Raw genomic sequence first — 16,734 nt, 5'->3', positions numbered from 1 at the left:
GAAGTCACCCATTAACTGATGGAGGTTTCGTGGAGCACTCCCATCTGTCACTAGAGGCTACCATGAGTTAAATGCAGCATGGTTAAACATTCACTACATTAGGTTCTCCCTTCAAGTTGACAGAGGTTTGCCACGTCACTTTCTAAATTTAGAGGTTGTTTTGAGTAGCTCAATTACAGATTTGGTTTGGTAAAGGAATTCATTTCAGCATGTCGTCTGCAAAATGTCTTAAACTGGATAATTTTGTGTACAACACGTTGAATTCAAAATATAATAAACGTGATACAGTGATGATTAAAAGTTCAACATGTGCTATATTTTAATTGTCAACGACTGATGATTGTTTACTACTATAACAATGTTTACATTAAGAAAACACAGATGGATCATTAGTGTTATTACATCCAACCCCAACCACTAATCACAAGAGGTTTAAATATTAGTATGAGTTATATCAGACAGCTACAGTAATCTTCAGTATGAAGAAAGGTAACTATAGACGAATGTGTTCTGCTTCAGGAGGACTGAATGATATGACCCAATAACATGCCCTTGTTAACGTTAAAAAGATAAAATAAAAAACAAAAATGCACATATTAATGTACCATGTGCAAATGTAAAAGAGAGTGAAATTTATTATTTCCGGTTAAGTGAATCCAGTCAAGTTTGCTTGAAATACCCATCTCTCACAGGGATGCTCCAGGCTTAACCAATGTAAACATATTAAGTCCTGTCATTCAACAAACAGGCCTCTCTCTTCTCTTTGGGAAAATAAAATAAAATTAGTAAAGACTTGAACCAGTATGACTTTGGAAAGCTGTGGAATCGTCAACGATTGTTGCATATAAGATTCAAAGTCAAAGGATTTTCATGTTATGAGTAAAAATTACAGACCGAGCACTGCGGTGCTTGTAATCCAGAAGACCAGCACATATTGTCCCAAACAGCAGACCTTCCTTCACTTTAAACACGAGACATACAGTACAGCTGAACAGATGGAAAATAATTAAGAAAAAAAAGGAGATCAGATGCCAAATTAACCAAATGGCTAAACACAACATTGTGTTTTTTTTTTTAATGTGCTACAAACAATCACGTATGTATTTGAAAAATAAAACAGTACTTAAATTTGAAATGTACATTGATTTGATAGTTTGAAGATTCCAGTGAACAGTGTAAAAACCCTTTCATGTGTGGATGGAAATCCTTTTTTATGAACTTGTCTTTCTTCCTTCAGGCCATGCTTTCTTTTAACTGATCAGCTCATATATAAGGAGGCACACTAGGAGAGAGATAAGGTCTGGGAGTTTTGAAGTGATGTTTACTGATATCTCAGTGTGTGTGTGTGTGTGTGTGTGTGTGTGTGTGTCTGGTTTAAGTTAAGAACTGGGAGCACTTGAGGAATACAATGATGGCCATAAACATGACTAACAAGTTCACACAGCAAAAGAGTGTTGAGATAGATTGGGATTGAGTCAAGTATAAGAGAGGGAAGGGAACGGTTAAAGGATTTTCAGGGAACAAAGCACAAAGAGAGGTTAAAGTGAAAAAAAGGAAATTGGGAAAAGAGGCACTAAAAGCCCTCTGACTCTTCATGAAACTGGCCACTTGGTTTCCTGCTGCACTTAGCTCATTCACGACTAATACCCTGTTATTCATCCGTCCAAACATCCTGCCATGCATTCATCTTGAATCTTCATCCAACCAGTTATTTCTTTGTTTCTCTCTGTAGTGGTCCTCTGTTAAATTGGGGGTTTCAACAGGTAACAGGTGGAGTTGTTGGCTGAGAAGGAAGCTACAGGAGGTCCAGCGAGGGCCTCTCATTGCTCTTCTAACCAGGAGGGCTTGTCAGCCCCTGGGGGCTTCAACTTTACATTGAACTGCTTCAGCGTTTGCTCAAGCTGCTGCTGGTTGCCAGCAAAGTATGCTGATATGGCATTATGGAAGAGAAGGAGCTGCTTATGCATCACCTTCACCTGAAAGACACCAGAGAGTTAGGGATTTAGTCTGTGCACATCATGAATGACAGAACTTAAATTAAACCTGGATAAAGATGTTTTTTTCGTTCATGATGACGTAATTATGCTTCTAACCTTATTCTCCTCCAGAAACTTGAGCTTAATGGCAACATCTGAGCGAAGACGTTCGTACTTGTCCTTTTGGACTTGGTACTGTTGCTGAGCAGCTTCTATACGGGCCATGGCTACAGCATCTCTTGGACCCATACTCAGTTCCTCAAGGTCTGACCGGTAGGCATCATACTCTAGTCTAAAAGTACACAAAAGGAGAGGAGATGATACAGTGCAACAATCTTGACAAAATAATGCTTTGTTTTAAAATTTCATCATAAATAAAATTAAAATAGAAGTTTTTAGCGAGGTCCTTGGAGATAAAGGATCAAACAAAATAACAGTTTCTCTTTCAGAGCTACAAATCAAAAAAGTTATTTCTCTCATCTGTGAGTTTCATATATAATATGCCAACTCTGCCCCTTAGCTGGTCATTCAGAAATATTTCCTAATGATTCGAATGATCTATTGACTCGAAGGTCTAACTGTTGGTCTGGTCACAGCTAATGGGCGATTTTGACACAACCATTAAATTAAGAGTTGCTGAGGGATGAGGTTTATTCAACCAGCCAACATGCAGTTTGCATCCAATCTTGCTTAAACCAACTGTGTATTTCTTCACATTAATAAATGTAATAATTTATCTAGTTGAAAATATTACTGTTTACATTATATATTAAATAAAAGTTTAGATATTTTATATTAAACTATTTTAACAGATCATATTGGCCACTGGAGGGCAGTAGAAGCACACCGAATGCATCATTACTGACATTATTGCCATCTTTTAAGTGGATATAGTAAATTTGTTAGCAAGCAGCTTCAGATTTACGCAAAGAGCAGGTATGAAACACAGTTATCCATTTAGAATAATGCTAAGGCCCCTGATTTAATTATGTACTCCATGTACTAACCTTGCATTTTCATACATCTTGATAGTCATCAGGGTGTCCTCCATGGTCTTGTTGACTAACGTATTGATGCTGGACACAAAGAAGTTAATGGCACCAAGTAAAGTCTCTCCGTTCTTACACAGCAACTTCTGAGTCTCTGCATTGTAACCGAATTCATCCTGTAAGCAACAAAAAAAAAAAAAGTTTTTAAATGGCTAAAATAAACCTAATAATCATACTGGCATCAGTGTGGCTCACCAACAAAGCCACAAACAGTTAAAATACAAAGTGACATCTCACCCGAAGCTCGGGAGATTTCTGACTGAGGTCAGCAAAAGTGTCGCCAAGCGCATGCTGTGTCTGCACCATGTTGTAGAAATGGTTGGTCAGAGCTCTGGCCAGTCGTAGCACATTCTCGTATTTCCGTTTAGTGTCTCTCAGCACCTCAATCTGAGCCTCCAGCTCCAGGTCCACAGTCCGGGAACCCCGACCGAAACGCTCTGAGATCATTTGCTTTGTACACTATGACACGGTGGGAAGGAACAAAGAGACATGAGTTACACAAAAATAAATTTAAATTTGAAAAATTACCATTTTACAATAACGCTATTCGCTAATCACAGTTTTACTCAGTCAATATAACAAAATCTCAGATACCTTGTAAGTATTCAGACCCCATTTCTTCACTGTTTCTAGCTTTTCCACAGCCACACCGCGGGTCGTTTCCTCTGCCGTCATTGATGAGCTGCTGCTGCTGTGGTGCATGTTGGAACCTGAGGTGGAACACCCAGATATAGTAACACAAACACATGAACACAAGCAAAACCTTCTTGGACAGCAAAATTACCCCATACAAAATCAGATGAAACTGGATTTTTTAACCACTGAAAGTGTCCAGGATCTAAGAAAGTTTAGACTGAGGATTGTTTAACATCTGTTATTCTGTAAGCCACGGCCAACCCTTAAACATAAATCAGAGAGCGTTAATGAGTGACTACAGAGCAGGAAAATACTAAAACTAAACTGGATAGAAATACTGGCAGAACAGAAAAACAAGATTTTTTTGGAAGACACCAAATCCTTTTTATGAAGCTGATTAAAGAAATACTGCAATATTCACACTGTTATATTGGCAATCTAATTAATCAACGTAGAGGCTGCGAACATCATTTTTCCCTCCTCAGTACCTTGATTGGACAGATGGCAGGACGGCTACTTTGCCTGGCCTTCATACGCAGCTCTATGACGTTAAATGGGTGTTTGGACGACAGAATGATTTACAGTGAGCATTCATTATGGTAAGGAGTGGGAGTGGAATTTACATGTTTTTACTAATTAAGGGAATATTTTGGGTAATTTGATATTTATGTTTTAAACAGTCGTTAACAGTTGAAAAATGTCAAAAGTAGAATAATAACGAGGTACGAGGAAGATGTGGGAAAATGCAGGGAGATGCAAACAAGACCACAAGATAAACAAAGGGAGAAAGGGATAAGAATCATGCATGTAGGAGGGAATTGCAAAAAGAAGGTGGAGCACAAAAATAGAAAAGTACAAAGATGAAAAGGCAACATTAAGTACATGACAGTCAGTGAACAATGCAGAGAAATGAGCAATGATCACCAGAGTTTGAATTGCAGTCACACTAACTGCTAGGATGCTGTGTGTGGAGCAGACTGGTTAAAGCTTTTACTAAATAACAGCAGATGGGAAAAACTAACAATGTAAAATGTAAAAAGCTCAAGCCAAGGGAGCTCACTCTCGGGGCAGTATTTACTTTCATGGGAATAGGGTTGTAGTTTGTGTATATTCATTTTGTTTTCTTTGGTCTTTTAAAACATACTTTAAGATGTTCATAGTACAGTAAGATTCATATTAGTGTAGCATGACAAATGTTTGCATGGATTACACACATCAGTATAATTTCCTAAACATTCCCAATATAAACAGATTAGGATAACGCATTTTAAGAAAGTTTTGCCTTATTTGACCTTAGAGAAGAGGTCTATAGTCTATAGTACCGTGACACTTACAATCCCCATATATCATTCACTATATGTTTAAAGGCAAATAATGGAAGTAAGAAAAATAATTTTAATACGTATTATTATATTATTATCACTTCAGATCAATCTTTTGACCTTGAAGGAAAGGTCAGAGGTCAAATGTGACATGATACTTAGTGTTGACAATACACAAGATACTTGTAAGAATAATAGTTTCTAAATTATAACTTGTTTTGATCAATAAATTATTAAGACGACCTTGTAGACCTTGATGGATGCAAGTCAAATTTTATTGTATTATTAACACGACCCCCTCTACACCCACGCAGAGTTTTATCAGAATTCATTTAAAACTTTTCAAGCTACTTGGACAAGGAATGGCACACACACTACAAAAAAAAAACAACCTCCTTGAGTGAGTTAATAAGCATGAAGATGGATTTGGTTCAGTGGGTGCACACCCACACCTTACAAGAGAAACCAACCCAAAACCTACAAATGAGAAAGAAATACTGTTATAGAAAAAGCCACAAGGTGTCTACAAAAAGAGCAGCAGGCAGATGTAAGTGCAATGCCCTTGTTTCCACTGAAAAAGAGGAAAAACTGGTGAAAAAGGGCAGACAAGTCAATTCCCAGTCACCTAAAAAAAAGAAAGAAAGGGACACTCTACACAGAGCATATTTCCAAAATGAGCTATCAAAATGCACTTTTAATGCACTTGAGATCTTCTTTAATCACCTTACTTTACCCTAACTAACCTTGTCAATGGCATTTACAGATGTAACTGTAAAAACAATGCGAAATGTAAAAAAGAAATAGTATTTTGGAAATAAGCTCTCTATTATTAACAACAATAAGGTTAAGGCACCTAATCCTGTAACTGGGATCCTTTTGTTAAACTCAGCATTGTAGTGCACAGCAGGGCCTGTGAGAGAGGGAGGGATAAAGAATTATTTTATTAAATAAAGTTTTAACTATTTCCATCTAAAACTTTCTTTATATGCACCATCATTTGAAACAACAACAACAACCTCTGCTCCTCTTATTGCAAAACAAATTCTTAAAAATCTTTTTAAGGTTGATGAAAGGACAGATAAGCCAGCTTCAGTAATATCTATGATCACCATTATCAGATACATAAAAACAACATCATCATGGATTAAGTCATTTCTTTTAATGGTTCTTTAGTTGCCAAAGGAACAACAAAAAAAAAAAAAATACTATTTTCACAAAAGTACAAACATTGTGGCTATTGCACGGCCTTGGTGATATTTCCGTTTCAGTGTAGAGGCCCGAGTTTTCATGCTGAAGCCCTCTGCACCATCACCTTACCGCTTAAAAAACATTAATAAATCATGGACTGCTTTTTCCCCCCTCCTCAGCCATATGTGATGGTAAATGACTCTTGCTATCAAGGCTACCGTTTGTTTTCAAACAGGTTTAGCTGCATTTTAAGAACATGTTTTACGATGCACAGCACTTCCAGTAGAAGCATCACCGTATGGAAAAATGTGCTTTCATAAAATCAGTATTAGAAATGCACAGCTACACCACCCAAACCCTGTTATCAGTGTTGTAGACTGCAACCAGCTCATCAGTGAATAATGACATTTACTGATGGCGGTCGCCAGTGTTTGTCATTTGGGTGCCATCAGTTGTATGCTGGTAAAATGTTATTTAACTATAATGAATCTTTCTTTGTTTTGCTGGCACAAAAAGAGGTGATACAAAGCAAAAAGACAACAGTAAGTAACAACAGGCACTACCTTTTAAAGCACAGTCAGTAGGTAATAATACATTAATTGCAGCATGATCTTGTGGGTAGTCAGAGACAGTACAGAGCCTGAAAAAAACATCACAAATGAGTAATGGGAACAAAGGGTGAAGCAGCACTACCTTTGATTGAACTGGTGGGGATAATGCCCTCTGCTGTTCCTCCATAGCCCCCAGATACAATGCTAGTCTCGTTGAGATTGGGACCTGATACCATCACCTGCTGCAGGTCCTGCAAAATGTAATGTTAACAAAAAAAAAAAGAAAAAAGAAAAAGGATGGGCGGGATAAAAAGATGGGTTGGGGAAGGAATATACAGAAAGGAGATTGTGACTTGAGAGCCAAATTAAGATAACATAGGCTAAAGCCTCAGTCAAAAGGTTATCCACTGACAGTGAGACAAACACCACGTGAGGAATGTTAGGAAGCAAAATGGAAAAACTGTATGAAAGTGTTAAAAAAAAAACAACAGAAAACACATGACTAACATGTCCGTCAATAATTAATCCAAGTGATCTGAATCTCCTGCAAACTTGAACTTCTATACACAGCTGTAATAAACTCAGAGTTTAATCCAGACAGTGATTTCAGTGATCTATGGAAAAGCACAAATAAGTAATTTTCTACTTATAATCGCCATCAGAGGCTTCTTTGAAGTTTTGGCTCAGGAACAGAGTTGGATTATGAGCCACTCTCTCCCTCGGGTTTTGTTTAAGCTGCGGTTCTCTTTTGTTTGACTTCCTGCTGAAGTATCAGCAATTTAAAAAATATGTAGGATTATAAGGAAGGAAAATCGAGAAAAAAAGGAGCCTAAGAACTTTAAAAAAGACTGAAAATGTATTCATGTCTGCAGGAAAGCCTCTTTTTCATACATCAAGTAATTTAACTATGAGTTAAATCATCTAAAAACTTAAAGGATGTAACAATTGGACATCTGATAAGTTGCTAAACATTTGCCTCATTTAGTTTAGATAAACAGAGTTACTTAATGGAAGTCTGTTTTTTCTGTTATTTCTGACGATTTAAAAAAAAAAAAAAAAAAAAAAAGAACAAAGGAGCCCACATTTTCAAATGCTCATGCTTAGACTACACAGTATGTGATAAGGAAATTACAGAATAACGCCCTGCAAGGGAAATGGCTATTTCCGCTTTGTAAACAAACACATAACATATGCGATACAACCTTAGAGTCAGAAAAAAAAATTACAACTGCTTTGATTTGACCCATCTTTAATGTCCTGAAAGCTTTGCTTCAGGGCATTATCTGGTTTTTAAGACTCATCTTGTAGTCAGACCTGCAGAATTAAATATTTCTTTTTTTTTGTAATAAACACCGACTTACACATCAAAACAAGTAAAGCAAAATCACATCAACAACACAGCATTAGTATGACAATAAAGACCATTAGTATAAAACAGAACAATCTTGTTTTGTTAACCATCACCCACTAAAAATTTAGGCATCTCACACACTCACACACACACTCTATCTGGGCTACCTTAGGCAACCGAAAACGACACACACTAGACATCTTTGCATCTAATAATCAAATGGAGCATAACATCTCAAATTGACGGATATCCCACGAAACATGTCAGTCATTGGAGACTCTTTCTAGCTACAGTTAGTAGGAGTAAGTTTACCAGGCAAGCTGCACAGTGGTTTGAATTAAAGATCAAATATCTGACATTTTGTGAAACAAACCAGTGCAGCGATGCAAGGCAATTTAATTCCCCTTGAAGTCAAACCACTGAGCAGTACTACACACCATACTACAACATACACGCAAATGCACAAATGGCCTGCTCACCCTGGTGCCTCTGGAGCTCCCTACCTTCTCATCTAAGCTCCACTGCAGCTTTGCAGCCTGCACAGAGATGGAGGAGGGGGAGTGGGGGTGGGGGGGTGGGGTTGACAAACACAACAAGAACAACAACAGAAAAAGAAACAAACAGAAAAGGAGACAAAAGGGAAAAAAATCCATGACTGAAATATGAAACAAGATAGGAGGATGCAAACGAAATCTCAGAAAAACCATTGCAATGTCCACAGACAGCAGTGATGCAGGATGGAGAGCAGTGATGACTTATATCACAGCTTGTCAGGTTGCATCATTAGACTAGATTATGTGATAATTTCAAGAGTCTAGTCTACATGGTGAACATGTTTGCATTCGATCTCCAATGTGATGCCATAGGTGCTTATAATATTAACTGTCACTGTCTGGAAAAAAGAAAATACAGACTCTAACACAACACTGTAAAAATTAAGCTATTCATACAAGACGTGGACATTAAAAGTGACAACATTAAGAAGGGAGGGGAAAAATATTAAAAGGGACTGAATGTAGACACAAAAATAAATCCATACAAGCAAAGTTTTAGTGCCCCAACTCCAGATTTCACAACTCTGACAAGTGGAAAAAAATTCCCCAACAATACTTTAACTGAAACAAACGTGCCAAAATAATGTTTTACCTTCAAGCCAAACAGAGTTCAATATAATAATAGTTGCCAGTCTAGACCATCCCGCAAAGGCCGACCAATTGGTTTAGCCAACCTGTGTTAGTAGTTCATAAAACCTCTTATCTTTAATAAGCATAACAGTGATCAGTGGCCACATAGCCTCAACCGTCTAGTCAAGGCAATGTCCCGTTTTCTATGGAAACATCTGCTTTACCTCTGGCCCAAACTGGAAAAAGATGCCAGGCAGGTAAAGAGCACCTGTAGCTCCACGTGGCTGCTTGAATTAGCAGGACTTCCTATATTCTGAACACCATTTAAAAACTGAACACAATTTGAATTTGACTTGACAGGTAAAGTCAACATTTTCTTGTTTTTCTACTGTTCTAAACAAAATTTTTAATGGCTTAAAAAACAAACAAAAAAAAACAAAACAACAACATACAATTAAATACAAAGACCTTTAAAAAAAAAAGGGGGGGGGGGGGGGGCATTATATCTACGCAAATACATTTTAACCAAAAGTCTGTTTTAGCTATGCTTTATCATCATTCAGTCATTGTAACTCTTCCTTACAGCTCTGCCTTGTGTTATGACATCTGTTTAATGTGGGAGAAAGCTGACGCAAACGCCGATCCATCCCTCGACACTTTGTTTGTACAGGTTCAATTCCTTTGCAGCCAAACTACCACAAGTCAAGCCAACGCCTGAAAAGATATAACTTTACAACTACCCACGGGATATTTATATAAATAAAGATTTATTTGCACAAGTAACCACCTGTGAGAAACTGTGTATGATGGTACAAGCATCTTAAAATGCTGTTATCTGAAGAGACACCAGAGAGCCTTTGCTGCCAAGACGTTGTTGGCAGTCAGTGATGTCTCTGTCACGTCAAGCTGCCAGTCACCATCCTTTTTCTGTCATGCACATGATGTTGCAACATCTGAAACTGGACCTGCTTTTTCTTTACCTGCCAGTCTTCATCCCATGTGAGAAATAACAGACTTGTGCAGCTTTAAATCAAGTGCTGCGCAGCAGATATCAATCTGATTTCACAGGGCTTTCAACCAAGGACAAAGCATCGCCAGTTTCAGATTAATTGCAGAGTTGCTATGACAACTGGTTAATATCCAATACAAAACAGTGCAGCCGAACACTTCTCATACATAAACATATTAAACTGAGGTAGTCACACCAAATGGTTGAACACACGCAACACACTGTAAGCTTTCCGAGAAGGAAGGTTGTTCTTTTACTACGTGTGAGCTGAGCACATAGTTTGGTAAGCAAATACCCTAATGCAGTTCCCTGCCAGTGTTTCCGGCAGGATCTTCAGTCTGTTTGCCCAACAAGGTGTGCCTTGAGATGGAAGACAGCTAACAAACTGTTCCCAATATCTCTCAGAGAATCCACTACTACTTTACTTAATCCAAATCTCATATTGTCTTGTCCATTTAAAGTGTTTTCCCCTCCCCCATTCTGAAGCCGTTCTCACCTGGGGAAAAATGTGTGAGAATCCAACACTTGAGATCAATATAGACATATATTGCATCAGAGATTGATTGATTGATATATATTTATATATATCCCTTTATATGTTAGTGGGAACAGCTGTTCTCAGGGAAACAGCTGGTCTCCAACACCTGATTTCCCCATGGAAGCTCTTTCCACAGTTCTTGGTATGCAAGCTACATAACACAAGGCTTTGTGATATTGTGTAGTTGGCAACGCGTCAAACAACAGATAAACCTGTGCAGAAAACGAACTTCATTTAAAATTACTGTAAGATCTGGATCCTGCCTGTGAGTGACCATTCAGTGAATTAAGTCAAATAAAGGAAAAAGGTAAATAAACAGTAGGTCACTAGTTCGTATACTAAAGCACTCAAGGCTCACAGTTGTTAATAATAACATTATCTAAACTGTACTGTCCATACAGCTTGTACTTATTCACACTTTGCTGTGAATGGTGTGAAAGGAACAAGCATACCAGGCTAATCTTGTAGCAGCTAAGAAAAACATCCACTATGTCAAATTCAAACTTCAAACTCAAAAAAGTACCCATTTTTAATATTACTGAGCCAACCACCATTAACAACACATAATCAAACCTGATGTAATCAAAAGGCTAAAGTATCTAGGTTCAATTTTCCCTACAGGCTCTAATTTGAAAGATACACCACTGGCTGAAACATCGATGCTTTTCCTTTGTTTCATTCTTTTGGATAAAAATTGAAGCACAAAATAATGTGAGCGCCTGGCAAAAGACAGAAAAGTCCTTTTAGATTTATAATACACCATAAACTGTTTACAAAGAAATACAAACACAAAAAAAGATAATTAATGTATTCTTTACAACAAATAAAAAGATAAACAGCTCCGTTTCATGCGTACTCTGTTGGCAGCTATCTGACTTGAAAATACAAATTAGGTTTTGCTGACAGTTTGTTGTTTCACAAAAAACCAAAAAGGGGTTTTCTACAAGTGTTACACACAAGAGACTGAACTGATACGGCAGCCCGACCTACCTGTTCAAGGCTGTCGTCTTCTGTTAGTGTCCCTGTGTCACCGTTACTGTTGATAGGAATCTCCATTGTGGCAGCTTTATTCATAATGCTGTCTGTCATAATGCACTACACCTGTGAGAGAGAGAAAGAGAGAGCGAGACAAAGTGTGTAAACTAAAAACTACCACGTGTAAATAAATTAAAAGTGGCAGAGATAGAAAAACTGTGCCGCTTTGAAGGGAAGAGACCAAAAGAGCTTAGTCTAAACAGCCCAACCATTAAGCAGATGGGATTATAATTACCACAAACAAGTGAGGAGGTGGTTTTCAAAGAGCAAGGCTACCGCTCAGCATAAAAACAACACACCTATGAAAGACTACTACACACAGATGCAGACAGTACAATGAGCCGCTTCGGTTAAGTGGCCACTCTGTTCTAAAGCACAATTGCACGACTGTGTGACCAGCATCCACTCCCTAAAAACCCAAAGTGAAGGGAAACAGCAAAATGTTTACATCACAACGCTCCAGTCATTTTAATGGCTCAAACTGATGCAGCCTGCCACACATTCATTTAAAACCCAAAAAGATAAACACGCAGTAATATGGACATCATATTTGACAGTAATAATAAATTCACTAATGAGGGCCACAGTTCAGTTTAATGCACAAAGCTAAATGCTAAAGCTAATGCCTATAATAATGACATTTTTCCACAAAAACTTTTCCAGATATAACCTGATGGAGCTGTATTGGCAAACACATGTGCCCAAATCAGTCAAGCAGGGTATTCAATTGTCTTTAACCTGTTTAATAGGCTAATCTGACTGAGACCATATAAGAACAAAGCAGGTAATTGTCCAAACAATACACAGTGAGTGAGCGGGTGTCACATGTCCACCTTCAGGCATGCTATACCCAGGCACCACATGTAGCCAAAACCAAATTCAAGTAGCATCTGATACACCAAATTTCTTACTGTTTGCTACATGTGTGCAACTTTGGACAATGCCCAGACCTAATTCTCCCAGCACTTTCAGAGGTTTACCTGTGAAGTCAGCGATTGAGTTCATATTAGACAGTGAAAATGGAAATCAAACTTGTATCAGTAGGGCTTTTTTCAGACACTACATAAGCAAAAGGTTTGAGAAACACAGCCTCACTGAATTCAAATTCTTTACAAATATTAGTGAAACAATAGGCCACTCTAAAAAGTTCACTAAATTTAAGTATGGTACTCTAATAGTATAACACTGTTAAAGCCAGTTTTATTATTACTGCAAAGTGGAAGTATTTGAGAGCCACATCAATTCATCCAAAAAGTGGTATTCCATGGAAAGTTAGAGAGCATGGTTGGCGAGTGCTGAGGCGCTGAGAATGTAAACGTCACCAACACTCTCCCGACTCAACAACTGCACAGTTTCAAACCTCCACTGACATTAACATCAGCACAAAGAAACTGTATAAAAGGGGCTTAATGGCATTAGGTTTCCATGACCGAACAGCTCCTCTGGGTGTAGTATAAAATACAAAAATACATACAAAAACTGCATTTTGGAAGCCTTTTTCAAAAACACTGTTTCTACAATGTACACTGACGAGATAATTAGAATTCCCCCCAACAAAACAAAAAAAAAAAACTTGCTCTAATGTTGATAAATTTCTGAAGACAAGAAAAAAAGGCAGGTTGATAATTATGGATGTGTGGGTGATTTGTGGTATATATTGTTAATTCTGAATGTGAAAAGATCTTAGAACTGGAGTTTCGAAGCCAATTACTCCATTTAACACATGACCCCACTTGGTATACAAAGCTGAGTCCCTCACCTAGTTTCCAATGCCACTGTAATATATTCTTCTTATTATGACAGCATTTGAATGTGACAAACTTGAGAGCAGAAGAGTGTGCGCAAGGCTTTTGAGGCGGCTCAGTCCCTGGCTTTGGGGAACTAAAGTAACTTTTAAGAGAGTCTAGCAGGTAACAAATGAATGCACTGATGAAGCAGAGCTTCACTGTCTAACCCAAGTTAATGAAAAGGTCATAAGAAATATCAGTAACTTCGCTACAAATTCTGTGATCAATTTGTGTTACTTTGGTAACTTAAACAGTCTTTGAGTCCTTGTGAACTATGCTATTAACTAGCAGACTAAAATTCAGCTGCTGTATGTTGCAGGGTTTTGGTAGATCCTTCCTGGTATTAATGTCCTATTGTTTGAAGGCAGGTATAGTACACGTAGTCCATGTTTACATTAGCTAAAGCCTCTCCTGAGGAGCTTTTCCATTTGTGAATGCACACTTGGCCATGCCATCTCTGTTGACTTACGACATTACAATAGATGTAGAAAACGTGTTTCTCTTGTTCAACAGCACCCATGGCAATAAAGACAGCTTACTGCAACTGTAATGTGGGTCGGATAGTTTAACAATTCTTCAGTTACTGTTCAGTAGGTTTTGTCTCTCAATCAAGTGAACTAGACAGGCTAAATAAATACCAAACGGCACATTATTTCATATATTCGTCTCATTAATTATTCGTAATTAGCAGCTTCGAAAATAGCATCAGAGGCAAACGCTATTAATAAACACTGACGTACAATAAGTCGACGGATGCAAGTAACTTTAAATCAATGGCAAATTTAAGAGTTCGTAATGCTTAAAAAAATATTAAGGCAAATACTGCAGAACAGGCTGGAGCTGTACTGAAACCCGGATGCAGTAGTAAATACGAGCCTAACAGGTGCGCCAGCACAGGTGTACAGTTTTCTCAGGTAACGCTATATTCAGGTCGCCGGTGAGTTCGGGCGAACAACGCAGTGATGGAGGGCCCATTTGACAAAAATCTGCTGAACTAAGGCAGAAATGCATTTTTGTGTGAAAAGAAGGCCCGCTTCACATATGCAGCTGTTGAGAAAAAGCTGGAGAAATGGTAAACAAATCTGCAAGCTCAACGTGCAAAGCCTGGTTCAGAGACGCAGAAATTAAAATAAATTAATAAATAAATAAACAATATATGACAGAACGCAGACAGAAAGGCAATGTGGCAGTTCTCAAACAGCTTGACTTACGGTCTGCTTGGTCCCGTCGTAAAAACAGAGCTGCTCGGAAAGCTAACGCGTAAGCTAATAGCAGGCTAGCGGCAGTGCATCCCAGCTCACGCGCGGCTCGGAGGAGGCTGCTGTGTCCGTGCTCAGTCCGTGGGCAACGACACAATACTCTTCTTTAAGGATGTTTCAGTGACATTGCGAGAAAAGTCTGGTTCTTACTGCTCTTGTCTTTGAGCTTTTTTCCCCCAATATCTTCTGTTTAATGAAGCCAGAGGGGGAACGCTTTACGGATCTGACGACACCGTGGATTTCATTTCGCAGACGCACTGCGAGCCAAAGATCGTCTACAAACAGGCGGGTCACTCGTTACAAATGGCGCTTTCCCGGCTTACTGCCACAATAAAATTATTATAATACATTTAAAACATGTATATATGTTTCTAAATAATTATATAAATACCTGCTTTTTTTATATGAAAACATCATATACACGAAATGAGTTGCCTTCACATATTTGTTTCATGTACTGAGAAATAAATGTTACAACTGAAAGCGCACTAATTAACAAATGACTACAAAGTATGATAATTAATTACTTTGGTTGATCATGAGTGTCCATTAGTTTAAAACTGAGTTGATAAACTGATTTTTTTTTTTTTTTTTAAAGAAAGAAAAATGAAAACGCCACTGGATAAGTCATACTCTGAATCCTACAGGAAATTCGAACTGAGTGAGACTTCTTAGTTTTTTGTGTCTTCGCCCTCAATACGGCCCATCTTTGGGAGCATCTTGACAGGGCGTACGTGAACGTGTCAGAAAACTCTTGGTTGCTGAACATTAAACTCATGTAGGTGTTTGTTCAGTGACCTCATAGATGTTTGTTCTTTTAACTGCCCCAAGAAAAGCGTATGACCCCTGTGAATGGAAATGTGGGGCAGGTTTCTTTAGTCTAAGAAACCCTGCCCCGCTGTGGCTGCAATGCAGTAATGTACAAAAGTCTTGACTCTCCCCTCATTTCTTTGTATTTTCAATGAACCAGACTTTCTTGCATTTTATAAGTGATCTTGAGCGGTAGTTCTCCAGCTTTTCTGCAGGTCTTTCAAAGTTTTTCTATGGACATTGGCTGCTTTTTCATTTATTTTCAGTCCAGTCCTTTTACCTGAACATTTTTGCACCATCCAGGTGATTTACAAAAAGCTATTACCGGTACCTGAAAATATGGCATGTCTTGGCATAATGTCCTTAAAAATTGAGAAAACTGGACAATTGGCAGACTAGAGAAGAAGTGACGGGACTAAAAACCTAAATAAAATGTACAGTAAATGAACAGTATCAGAAAGTCACACCCTTAAAAATTATGAGAGGAAAGAGGACCTGAAACAGAACCTGGGGGATGCATCTGGCCCATCAGTTGATCCATCTAAAGTTTGTTGAAGTCTCATCAATGGAAGGGTGGGTGTCAGGAAGCTATTCTTAAGGAAGAGAAAAGACATGTCTGTCAAATTGTATATGAATTGGACAGCCACTAATGTAAGACAGCAGTTTTTACAGCCATCTGACTATGGAGGCTGTGACATGGTTTAGGGCTGCATTTGATCCTGTAGTATTGGAGATCTTGTCAAAACTGAAGAATTATGAATGCAGAAAGTGTCGTCAGGTTTTGCTCTACCATGCAATACCATATTAAAGCATCTGATTGTCAACAGCTTCATTTTTCAGTATGACAATGATCCCAAACACACTGACAATCAGTCGTGTATTAGGCTCCCCAGAGCCAAGACCTCTTAATGTCGAAGCAGTGTGAAATAATGTTGACAGAGAACAGAATGAAATGCAACCAACATCCAAATAAGAGCTTTGAATGTCCTTCAAAAAACCTGGTTAACTATTCATGAAGACTACTAATAGAAACGACAAGAAAGCTTGGCTAAGAGAGTTCAGGCTGTGCTGAGGAATAAAGGTGGTCATGCCAGCATTT

At 38.2% G+C, this 16,734-nt stretch overlaps 1 protein-coding gene across 6 annotated transcripts; it reads right to left on the bottom strand.

Annotated features, from left to right (window-relative positions):
- Positions 1-1,061: 1,061 nt before the first annotated feature.
- On the bottom strand, positions 1,062-15,077 carry arfip2b (ADP-ribosylation factor interacting protein 2b). 6 transcript variants are annotated; one of them, XM_086308845.1, is made up of 10 exons: positions 14,778-15,077; positions 11,735-11,845; positions 8,577-8,609; positions 6,865-6,973; positions 5,837-5,893; positions 3,620-3,735; positions 3,263-3,484; positions 2,984-3,141; positions 2,094-2,268; positions 1,062-1,976 (listed from the first exon to the last, which is right to left on the bottom strand). In XM_086308845.1, the coding sequence occupies exons 2-10, from the start codon at positions 11,831-11,833 to the stop codon at positions 1,821-1,823; spliced, it is 1,125 nt and encodes a 374-aa protein (XP_086164971.1). In that variant the 5' UTR covers positions 11,834-11,845; positions 14,778-15,077; the 3' UTR covers positions 1,062-1,820. The 6 variants fall into 6 exon arrangements, with proteins under 6 accessions (XP_086164971.1, XP_086164970.1, XP_086164972.1 ...); XM_086308844.1 differs by having other exon boundaries at positions 8,553-8,609; positions 14,778-15,076; XM_086308846.1 differs by lacking the exon at positions 5,837-5,893 and having other exon boundaries at positions 8,553-8,609; positions 14,778-15,076.
- Between the last annotated feature and the right edge of the window lie 1,657 nt (positions 15,078-16,734).

Source organism: Aulonocara sp. 'chitande type north' Nkhata Bay, linkage group LG10 (assembly GCF_057382095.1).
Source record: "Aulonocara sp. 'chitande type north' Nkhata Bay isolate Kocher_YH1m ecotype deep benthic linkage group LG10, A_spYH_male_GT1.1, whole genome shotgun sequence".
Lineage (NCBI taxonomy): Eukaryota > Metazoa > Chordata > Actinopteri > Cichliformes > Cichlidae > Aulonocara > Aulonocara sp. 'chitande type north' Nkhata Bay.
This window is presented reverse-complemented; position numbering and strand designations above follow the sequence as displayed.